General features: G+C 36.8%; 1 protein-coding gene across 2 annotated transcripts in view; it reads left to right on the top strand.

Moving 5' to 3' along the window:
* GLG1 (golgi glycoprotein 1) overlaps positions 1-12,285 on the top strand; it is a 153,404-nt gene that overhangs the window by 86,694 nt on the left and 54,425 nt on the right. For both annotated transcript variants that reach the window (XM_032611890.1, XM_032611891.1), the window contains exon 2: positions 1,009-1,041. In XM_032611890.1, coding sequence (XP_032467781.1) covers positions 1,009-1,041 — 33 coding nt within the window. The remainder of the gene's footprint in view (positions 1-1,008; positions 1,042-12,285) is intronic.

Here is a 12,285-nt window from a genome sequence, read left to right as displayed (position 1 = left end):
AATTAAATAATGTAGTGGAATGAATAGTTCCCTAGAAACCTTTTTCTTCCTAAAGTGATGCTAGGTGTGTCTGCTTAATTTGTTAATATTTACTGTTTTCTGTATTGCCTTATTTCTATCCTTGAATAGGGAGAATCTTTTTATTTTGAAAGTGGCATCTTTTACAGCCTATGTCAGGAATATTTCATAGAGGGGACACAATTTACTTTGTTTGAGCAGGTTGGAGTACTATGGAATCTCAAAGGAAATAGTGCTTTATTATGGCGTGCATTATGACAATTGTATCTCCTTTAATGGTATGAACAAGGAAATTAAAGGAGACGTGTATGGCAAAGGTATTCAATATAAGGCCTAACCTAGTCTACTTTTTTGTCACAGAATTGAAAGTTCATTTTATCTCTGTTATATGTACCTGGCTTTATGAGCAAATGTATTCATGGGAATATATAAATAATTTCTGTTTTTTTAAACTTTGTATTTTTAATCATAGACCTGCAAGATTATAGACTCATAAGAAGTTACAAACATAGACGTAGAGGTCCCATGTACCCACCACCTCACTTCCCCTAATGGTGACATGTGAGACTAATTTTTAAATCATTGTCAGACCTTTTTTGCCCTCTTTAATAAGCCTTCTTTTTTCCAGATATCTAACTTTCTTTAAAGCGAGGGCACCTGTATTGTGCCTGATCCTCTTCAGCTTTCAGAATTATGAAGTATTATGTAAGGATCCTTCTGTCACTCTTGCTTTATGTCTTTAGTACCTCCTTCTCCATTTTCCCAATTTCCAGATCGTACCATTGATTGGGAAGGGACTATGTCTCATCCTTTTCTGGTATATTTCTCCTCAGCAATCTAAAAGATGTATAAGCCCCATTTTACTCCTCATATTGAAGTATTATATTCAGTTGAATATTCAGATTTCTTGTTTTGAGTTTATTTTGGTGGTGTTTGAAAACTTGAGAGGATATTTTTTTTAACATCATCTCTTCTTTTTTTTCCTTTTAGCCTGAAAATGAAATTTCTTCAGACTGCAATCATGTAAGTATGGATTTTCCATAATTCACCTTACGTGCTTTATATATATGATGATAGATATTGGGATGCTTTTCCTGTTGTTCTGGGAAGCATAATGTTTTCTTAAATTCACTTAATCTTAACAAGAGGGTGATTAACCTCATTTATGGTAAATCTATACCTACTCCTCTATTGTCGAAATCAGTAGGCTCTGCCAAATAATATTAATATACTTAAGTTTAAATTTTTCTTCAGTTACAGCTACCATATGAAATTGTTTCTTTGCATGTCAGGCTTATAATTGTAGAGTTTTGTATTTTAAAGTTGTTTCATTTAGTCATCATACAGTCATCTACTGTGTGCCAAACACTGTGGTAGAAACAAAGACACACAAATAAGCACCTTGAAGATAGAGACATATATTAGAGTTAGCAGATAAGAACTCCAGAGATAACTACGATTAATACATTCAATGTCATATATATGTGTCATATATATATTTGTAATACATTCAGTGTCTATATATCTCCCCATATTACATACAGTCTGACATTAAAAGGAGAGTGACGTGAAATCAAATCTGTGCAAAAAGTATCAGGTGCTTCGGCAGAAACTTGTAAGAGTACAATGGGGACACAAGAGTGACTTTTGCCCAGGTGGGTTGATGTCAGGAAACACTTAATAGTGGAGATGATACTTGAGCTGTGTCTCAAAAGAGGAGTAGTTATATATCTGAAATCACTCTGTGTCCACATTATTTGATAGTTTGAATGGGAGACTGCAAGAATAGAGAAGCAGGTTGGCTGCCTAAGTTGACTACTTATTCTAAGGAAGGTCTAGATAGGTCAGAGATTTAAAGTAAAAATAAAACCACAAGAGTAGTAGAAGAAAACATGAACAGAGGGTAGGGTTTTTAAAACATGATACAACCTCAAAAAATATTTAAAGAAAAAAAAAGATTTATAAATCTGATTGCATTAAAACCTCAGAAAAGGGGACTTCCCTGGTGGTAAAGACTTCACCTTCCAATGCAGGGGGTGCAGGTTCAATCCCTGGTTGGGAGCTAAGATCCCACATGCCTCGTGGCCAAAAAACCAAAGCATAAAACAGAGCAATATTGTAACAAATTCAATAACAACTTTAAAAATGGTCCACATCAAAGAAAAAAAAAATCTTTAAAAAAAAAACTCAAAAAAGAGATTTGAGGGTTTTTTCCTCAAAAATATTACGTAAATTATGAAAAAATATTTGCAGTGCAAATGAAAAAGACTACATTCTTTAACAGAAAGTGCTGTTAATAAACATAGAAAACAGACATAAATAGACTATTCACAGGGAAAGAAGAAGATGTCCAGTAAACAACAAAAATTTCAGTTCTTTCATAGTTTAAAGTGTGAAAATTAAAAGAAAAATGAGTACACTGTTTTTATCCATCTGATTAACAAATATTAAAAATTTGATAAATATACAGTATTGACAAGCATATGGAGATTTAAGCATTCTCTAGCCCACCAGTCAATGGCTACCCATTGGCCAAATCCAGACCACTGCCTGTTTTTATGCATAAAGTTTTATTGGAACACAGCCACACTCATTCAGTTACATACTGTAGCTGCTTTCCATGTTATAATGGCAAGGTTGAGTAGTTACAACAGTGACTATAGTTTCCTGAAAACCTAAAATATTTACTTTCTGGCCCTTGCGGGAAAAGTTTGCTAAACTCTGCTCTAGCCTATGGATAGGAATATAAATAAGAAAAACTTCTTTATAAAGCAGGCAACTTAAAATGATATTTGTTATGGCATTATTATGGCATTATTTATTAAGCAAAAGATTAGGAAAATATCCTCAAAAATCTATTAATAGACTGAATCTGACAGAGAGGAAGCCCAGAAAGAAGCTCCAGAGGGGTGGAGAAAGAAGCTGATCTCCAAAGGATATTACACCGCTGAAAATGGGGACAAATAGTATACAGAAAACGGAAAGGTTGATGTCCTAATAAAGAGAGATTAGGGCACAGACACAGGAGAAGATGGACATCTACAAGTCAAGATGAGAGCCCTCAGAAGAAATTGGTACTACTGACACCTTGATCTCAGACTTCTACCCTCCAGATTTGTGAGCAAATAAATTTTTGTTGTTTAAGCCACCCAGTTTATGGTATTTTGTTACAGCAGCCCTACCAAACTAATACACTTGGGTTGGGATGGAATGCATTATAATTTTTCCCATTAAAGTTTTTATTTTATTTTTATAAATTTATTTATTTATTTATTTTTGACTGTGTTGGGTCTTCATTGCTGCGCGTGGGCTTTCTGTAGTTGCAGCAAGCAGGAGCTACTCTTCGTTGCGGCACACGGGTTTCTCATTGCTGTGGCTTCTCTCGTTGTGGAACATGGGCTCTAGGTGTGTGGACTTCAGTAGTTGTGGCACACGGGCTGTAGAGTGCAGGCTCAGTAGTTGTGGCATACAGGCTTAGTTGGTCCACGGCATGTGGAATCTTCCCGGACCAGAGCTCAAACCCGTGTCCCCTGCATTGGCAGGCAGATTCTTAACCACTCTGCCACCAGGGAAGCCCTAAAGTGAATTTAAAAGTAAAACTATTGGGCTTCCCTGGTGGCGCAGTGGTTGAGAGTCTGCCTGCCGATGCAGGGGACACGGGTTCGTGCCCCAGTCCGGGAAGAGGCACAACAGTGAGAGGCCCGCGTACCACAAAAAAAAAAAAAAAAAAGTAAAACTATTTAAAATAGCATATAAAGCATCAAATACATAAGAATAAATCTAACAAAAGTATGTAAGACATCTCTACAGATAACTGTAAAATATTATTCAGAGAAATTTGAACACCTAAATAAATGAAGAGATATATTAATATATACTATGCTAGTGAGTTGGAAAACTCAATATTATAAAGACGTCAGCTCTTACCAAATTACAGATTCTGTACGGTCCCATTTTTGTTGTTTCAAAAAATAGTAAGCTGATTCTTAAATTTACATGGGAACACAGTTTTGACCAATAATAGCCAAAAGTCTTGAAAACAACCAAGCAGAGAGAATTTCACCACCTGATTGAAGACTTAAAGTAGCAATAATTAAGGCAGTGTGGCAGAGGCACAGGGGTCAACAAGTAGACCAGTGAAACAGAATGAGTCCAGAAACAGACTCATATATAGATAGACACTCGAATAAAAAAATCTAAATCCTTACTGCACACCATTCACAGAAATCTATTCTAGATGCATTATAGATCTAAAGGTGAAAAGTATAATAATAAAACTTCTAGAAGATAACATAAGAGACTATGTGGGATAAGCAAAGATTTAATAAATGGGAAACAAAAAGCAGTAAGCAAAAGCAAAAGATTGATAAATCAGATTATATTAAAGTTTGTTTCATTAAATATAGTATTAAGAGTGTGAAAAGGCAAGCCATAGAGAAGGAAAAAATATTTTAATCCTTATGTGACAGTATGTGCAGAATATATGAAGAATTCATACAAAGCAATAAAGAAAAGACAGCAGGGCTTCCCTGGTGGCGCAGTGGTTAAGAATTCGCCTGCCAGCGCAGGGGGACACGGGTTCTAGCCCTGGTCCGGGAAGATCCCGCATGCTGCAGAACAGCGGGGCCTGTGTGCCACAACTGCTGAGCCTGCTTTCTAGAGCCCGTGAGCCACAACTACTGAGCCTGCGCGTCTGGAGCCCGTGCTCCATGGCAGGAGGGACCACCGCGGTGAGAGGCCTGCACACCCCAGTGAGGAGTGGCCCCTGCTCGCCACAACTGGAGAAGGCCTGCATGCAATAATGAAGACCCAACGCAGCCAAAAATACAAGATAATAAATAAAATGAATATTAAAAAGTCTTAACTATTAAAAAAAAGAAAAGAATCCCCCTGCCAATGCAGGGGACACGGGTTTGAGCCCTGGTCTGGGAAGATCCCACATGCTGTGGAGCAACTGAGCCCGTGCGCCACAACCACTGAGCCTGTGCTCTAGAGCCTGCGAGCCACAACTACTGAAGTCCGCGCACCTAGAGCCCGTGCTCTGCAACAAGAGAAGCCACTGCCATGAGAAGACCGCACACCGCAACAAAGAGTAGCCTCTGCTCACCGCAACTAGAGAAAGCCCGTGCGCAACAACAAAGACCCAACGCAGCCAAAAATAAAATAGATAAAATAAATTTTAAAAAAAAGAAAGAAAGAAAAGACAACAGAATAGAAAAATGGAGAAGATAAATTTAATCAAGGAGGTGAAAGACGACCTGTATATTGAAAACTACAAGACATTACTGAAAGAAATTGAAGAAGACATAAATAAATGAAAAGATATTCCATGCTCATGGGTTGGTGGAATTAGTATTGTTAAAATGTTCATACTACTCAAAGCAATATACAGATTCTGTGCAATTCCTATCAAAATTCCAATGACATTTTTCACAGAAATAGAACAAACAATCCTAAAATTTGTTTGGAACCATAAAAGACCCCAGATAGCCAAAGCAGTCGTGAGAAAGAAGAAAGAAGCTGAAAGCATCACACGCCCTGATTTCAAACTATATTACAAAGCTATAGTAATTAAAACAATATGGTATTGGCATAAAAATAGACACATAGATCAGTGGAACAGAATATAGATCCCAGAAATAAACCCATGCATATATGTCAGTTAGTTTACAACAAAGGAGCCAAGAATATGTAGTGGGGAAAAGAACAGTCTCTTCAGTAAACGGTATTGAGAAAAGTGGACCACTGCCTTACACCAGACACAGAAATTAACTCAAGACCTGAGACCATAAAACTCTTAGGAAAAAAAAGGCGGTAAGCTCTTTCATAGGTCTTGGTGATGGTTTTTGAATGTGACACCAAAAGCAAAAATAAGGCGAGGCTATATCAGACTAAAAAGCTTCTGCACAGCAAAGGAAACCACCAAGAAAATTAAAAGGCAGCCTACTGAATGGGAGAAAATATTTGCAAATCAAATATCAGATAAGGGGCTAACATCCAAAATGTATAAAGAACTCATACAACTCATACAAACAAACAAAAAAACCCAATTAAAGAATGAACAGAAGATCTGTATAAACACTTTTCCAAAAAAGACATACAGATGACCAATAGGTACATGAAAAGATAATCATCAGAGAAACCAAATCACGAGATGTCACCACAAACCCGTTAGAATGGCTGTCATCAAAAGGACTAGAAATAACAAGTATTGGTGAGGAGGTGGAGAAAAGGGAACCTTTGTGTACTATTGGTGGGAATGCAAATTGATACAGCCACTGCAGTGTGGAGGTTCCTCAAAAAGTTAAAAATAGAACTACCATATGATCCACTTCTGGGTATTTATCTGAAGGTAATGAAAACACTAACTCAGAAAGATATGTGCACCCTCATGTTCATTGCAGCATTATTTACAATAGCCAAGATATGGAAACAATATAAGTGTTAAATGGTTAAGAAAATGTGTGTATACATATACATACATACACACACACACACAATGGAATATTATTCAGCCGTAAAAGGAAGGAAATCTTGCCACTTGAAACAACATGTATGGACCTCGAGGGCATTATGCTATTGAAATAAGTCAGACAAAGACATATACTATACGATCTTTTATGTGGAATCTTAAAAACAAAACAAAAAAAAACAACACCAAGCTCATAGATACAGAGAACAGATTGGTGGCTGCCAGAGGTGGGAGAAATGGGTGAGCTGGTTTTTGATGTTGTTGTTTTAGTTTAAATAAATTGAACTTTTTAAAAATAGAAATTGTTCCTTAAGATACAATATAACTACTGGATGGACAAATTTAGGATAAGCCCTTAATTAAAAACAAAAAGAAAGAAAAGAAAAATGGGTAAAATACTTGAACATCCATATCTTAAAGGTGATACTTGAATGATCTACAAATAAATGGAAAGGTGCTCATCCTCATTAATAATCAGGGAAATGGAAATTAAAACCTGAGTGAGATACTAGTATCTACATTCACCATTAGAATTGCTAAAATTCAAAAGACCGACAGTGTTAATACCAAGCATTACTGTGAATATAAAATAAGGGAGCTTTCGTGATCGTTTCGGCAGCACATATACTAGAATAACGGAGTTTTCAAATACTGATAGTGATAACGTAAATTAGTGTAACTACTTTGAAAGCTGTTGGGTATTACTTAGTAAAGCGGAACTTAGGCATAGTATATAATACAGCCTTTTCACTTCCAGGTACTTACCCCACAGAAATGCTTATGTATCTGTCTATACATGTAAGGAACATTTATAGCATCTCATAATAGCCCTGTGAGTAAACAGTTAACAAAACCTTTCTTTCCCCTTCAGGAGAATTTCAGTCCTGTTAACTATGTAGCTCAGTTCCTTGGTGACCTAATAAGGGTAAAATACCAACTAAGGTTCAAGGCAGTATTACTTAAGATAAAAATGACCCTGATTGGTAAATTCTATATGGATTGGGGAGAACTATAAATGAATTATAAATACTCATTGGGGGTGCCATACTATAGGTTTCCCTGAATGTGGTGACTCTTGTACCTGGGTGTGTGTGTTCCTTGCAGGGATCCTGGAAACTATGCCCAGAGGGCTGTTTCAACAGATAATGGCTCGCATGGGGCTTGAGGTTTCTAAGCCAAAACTACCTCTTCCAGTGCCTGTTGGGAGTGTTGTCTTCTCACACCTGAGCTGTCATTTGGAGAGAAGATACCGCCAGATGGCTACATAGACTGTTGCCATGACTCCCATTGGAGAGGAACAATTGATGCTGCCCTGCTGACTGACAGTTTGTGGTTCCTGTCTTTTATCCAGCACAGACCTTTCCACAAACTCCAGACTCCAAGTGCTGATTTCACGTTTCTACGCTGTCTCACAGTCATTTCTAGAACTGAACTCTTGATTTTCTACCTCTAAACCTCTCTTGTTACAGTCTTCCCAATCTCAGTTCTTCCCATTGCTCAAATCAAAAACCTTGAGTCCTCTTGTCCTCTTATATCCCACATTCAGTCTGTTAGCAGCCTTGCTGTCTGGCTGCTCCTTTTGAAATGTGTCCTGAATCTGACCATTTTCACTGGTACCCCCTGGTTCAAGCCATTGTCAGTTCTCTTTTGTGCTTCTTTAATAGCCTCCTAAGTAGTCTCCCTTCTTCTGCCCTTGTCCCTCTACAGTCTGTACTCCATGCTACAGCCTGAATGATTCCTCTAACAGTCAGGTCATATTTCGTCTCTGCCCAAAACCCCAGAAGCTTTTTTCTCACTTATTAAAACTCCCAGGTCCTTAACAGTGGCCTACAACACATGCAGAGAGTAGAGACCTGCTCCTTGGCCTCTTCTACCACTGTCCGCCTTGATAACTCTACTTAGGCCACAAGCAGCCTCCTCGCTATCCCTCAGATATTCACAGAATGTGCCTGACTTAGGTCTTTTGCATTTGCTGTTCATCATGGAACAGTCACCTTTTCAGGATGTTCATTTTCCTTGTCCCCCTCTATTAAAGCACCCCTCACCCGTCACTTCAGTTCTTTTATACTAGCTTAATTTTCTTTATAGCATTCAATACCTGATCTATTTATTTGATCATTTGCATATTATCTTTCTCTCCTTCATACAGTGTAAACTACTTGAGGGCAGGGATTTTGCCCTTCTTTGCTCACATCTGTCTTGAGTGGTGCCTGGTATATATTAGCCATGCCAAAAAAAAAGAAAAAACTTGAATGAATAATATGAGAAAATTTCCAAGAACTGAAGGATGAGTTTCTAGATTAAAAGTGCCCATGAGTGCCTCACACCATGGATGGAAAGATACCCCAAACCAATTTTAGGGTTCTGAAAAGAACCCTGGGAGTAAATAAAAGATCTCAAAAGCTTTCAGAGACAAAAATAATAATTAAAGTACTGGGAGTTTGAGTAATATGATACTTCTCATTAGCATTACTGGAAACTAGAAGAGAGTAGACCAGTGCCTTTAAAATTCTGAGGAAAAATTATATTTAGTCAAGATAATACAAAATAGACATTTCATACATAAAATTTTTCAAGACATTTACTACCCATACATGTTTTCTCATAAAGCTACTAGAGGATGTGCTTCACCAAAATGAGGGAATACAGCAAGACAAAGAAAACTAAAGAATCCAGTAATTAGTGCATCAGCCTAAGAAAAAGCAAAGGAATTCCAAGGATGATGGTGAAGGATGACACCTGTGCAGAGGCTTAGATGGCAACCAGTCCTGACTGAAGCAGGAAGACAGAAGACTCCAAGAGGAATGTCTCACCTGAGAGATCACTTGAAGCATTTGAACATTTTGAGAGATTTGCTTTTCCAGTGAAGAGATGGGGGATTAATTAGTAATGGGTATATCGAAAATAGGCTTATGAAATAAATGACTGTTAACTACATGACAAACTAAAAATTGAAAGAAATATAATATTCTATATGGCTCATTATATATAGTATTTTTACATAATAACGTAAATACTGAGTAATGGCATTATGATTTAACTATATTGGGAGGATTGGGATCAGGAAGAGGGTGTAAGAGTTCATTCCTTACCTTCTATAGTATAAAGCTATTATACAGTATCTAAAACTAACAGGTCAGGAAGTAGCAATTTAATAGCTTAAAAGTATGGAGGTAATTACCATAAGAAAAAGCTAAAAGAATTGTCTCTGGGTAATGAGTAGGACTTTAGAAAGGGACTTTGTGGGGACTGCTTGTTTGTTTAGATTGACTACCTTTGACTATTTAACTAAACACACAGCTTTGATTTTAAAAATTTTAAGGATGAATGGAAGAGTAAGTAGATTAAATAAACTTAGACTATACTTTAAAGGAGCTTGACTGTGAAGGAAGAATTTTCCTTCATTCCAACTCATAAGTCAGACAGAGAAAGACAAATATCATATGATATTGCTTATATGTGGAGTCTTAAAAAAAAAGGGTACAAATGAACTTACCTACAAGAAACAAATAGAGTTACAGATGTAGAAAACAAACCTCTGGTTACCAGGGGGTAAGGCAGGGGAGAGGGATAAATTGGAATATTGGGATTGACATATACACACTACTATATATAAAATAGATAACTAATAAGGACCTACTGTATAGCACTGGGAACTCTACTCAATTCTCTGTAATGGCCTATATGGGAAAAGAATCTAAAAAAGAGTAGATATATGTATATGTATAACAGATTCACTTTGCTCTGCACCTGAAACTAACACAATACTGTAAGTTAACTATACTCCAATAAAAATTAAAATTAAAAAAAAGAATTTTCCTTCACTCCCCACACCCAAATCTTGTCATTATTCTAAATAAATATCTCAAATATATCCCATCTTCTCCCATCCAAAAACTCTTGCCTTTTAACTGGCCTACTAACCCCCTCAGTGTAGCCCTTCTCTATACAACCAGAGTTCATCTTTTGAGTTCTCTGATTAAAATTATCCATTAGCCTCTCATTTCCTTTAAGGTAAAATCCAGATTCTTTAATATCAGCTACAATAGTGTGATCTAACACCCCTTCTCCCCTGATCTTTCATACCCTCAACTCCAGCCATTCTGAACTGTGGGATTCCCAGAAGTTATCATTATTCTTTCTGTCCTTTCTACCCTTGCAGTCCTAGAACCCCAGTCTTCCTCAGTTCATCTGACAAAATTCCTTCTTACTCCTGGCCCATTATAGCTTGACCACTACCAGCCTCACCTATCCCTCCTCCACAATCACTGTGATATGTTCTTTCCTTGTATTCCCATAATATCTTCTGCATGCTTCTGTTACCACATTTATCACACTGTGTTTTTATTGCTTATTTTCTTCCCAATCGAACTCTTCCATCTTTTGTTTCCTGTGGTTGAGCTTCTTGAGTACTAAGACAGTGGCTTTTTAAATTTTTTTTTACTTCCACCTGTCTCAACTTTGTCGCCTAACACAATACTCAGATTATAGTAGTTACTCAGTACATATTTGGGGGAGGGAGTTGGGTGTGTAGATGGATTCAAAGATGAGACTCTTAAATTTAAGGAAATTGAAGCTGAAATACATCATGCTAACCAATAGTATTTATTGTCAAATTGCAGTTATTTTTCTTAGTTGATTATAGCCACTCAGAGGAAAGGACACTTATCAAATATGGTGTAAATAGTCACCTCTCAGTAATCAAGTGTAATGTGTGTTTACCTGTTTTCTAGAGGAAAATGTACTTGTGGCAACCTATGTTGAATTCCCTTTTTACCTATATTCCTGAAAGAGAATAGTAAAGCATTAATAAGTCATATTAAAAGTGAAAGACCAGAAAGTAGATTAATGGTTATAAAGGATGGGAGTAGGGAGGATGGCGAGTGATAGAACAGGCATGGGGTTTCTGCTGGGGTGATGAGAATGTTCTTGAATTAGAAAGTGGTGATGGTTATGCACCCTTGTGAATACAGTTGACCCTCGAATGACACAGGTTTGAACTGCACGGGTCCACTTATACACAGGTTTTTTTTCAGGAGTAAATACTGCAGTACTGCAGGAATCTGAGCATGGGGAACTGTGGATGCAGAGGGCCCCCTATAAATTATACTCAGATTTTCAACTTCACAGAGGGTTGGTGCCCCTAATGTGGCCGTTGTTCAAATGTCAACCATATATTAAAAAAACACTGAATTGTACACTTTAAAATCGTGAATTTTATGGTATGTGAATTATAACTGAAAAAGTGAAAAAAAGACAAGAGGTAGAATATTTAGCATTAGACAATAGTATCATACTTATCTGGGAGGAGTCCTGTTTGTAAGGAAATTTACACCTATTATCAGAACAAATAAGGTTCCAAATTAAAAGTTAAAGACATTCAAAAGATCTAAATGATTATCTGAATGGTTTTTGTCAGAAAATCTGTTTCTAGCCCAATCATAGGACATCTGAGTTTGCATTAGATAAAGTAAGGAAATACTCTGTGGTTTGTATTTTTTTTTTTTGACATTTGTTGCTGTTCACTCCAACTCTAAGTACCAAACAACTTTTTTCTTTCTTGCATTTTCCCTTTTTTTCTTTCTTTCTCTTTCTTTCTTTTTCTTTTTTTCTGTTTTTTTTTTACATGGAAGAAATGCCATTGGGTCACCTGCAAGTCACTCAATAAGGAGGACATTTTTAATCTGTCTTTGGTTTGATGTACATATATAATCAGAATGTGTTGCCTTAATTTTAAAATATAACATTTAATTACCATGTAGTACTGACTTAGATAGATGGTAATAGATAGATAA

The sequence above is a fragment of the Phocoena sinus genome, chromosome 19 (assembly GCF_008692025.1).
Source record: "Phocoena sinus isolate mPhoSin1 chromosome 19, mPhoSin1.pri, whole genome shotgun sequence".
NCBI lineage: Eukaryota > Metazoa > Chordata > Mammalia > Artiodactyla > Phocoenidae > Phocoena > Phocoena sinus.
Note: the sequence above shows the minus strand (reverse complement) of the source record. Positions and strands in the feature narration are given on the sequence as shown.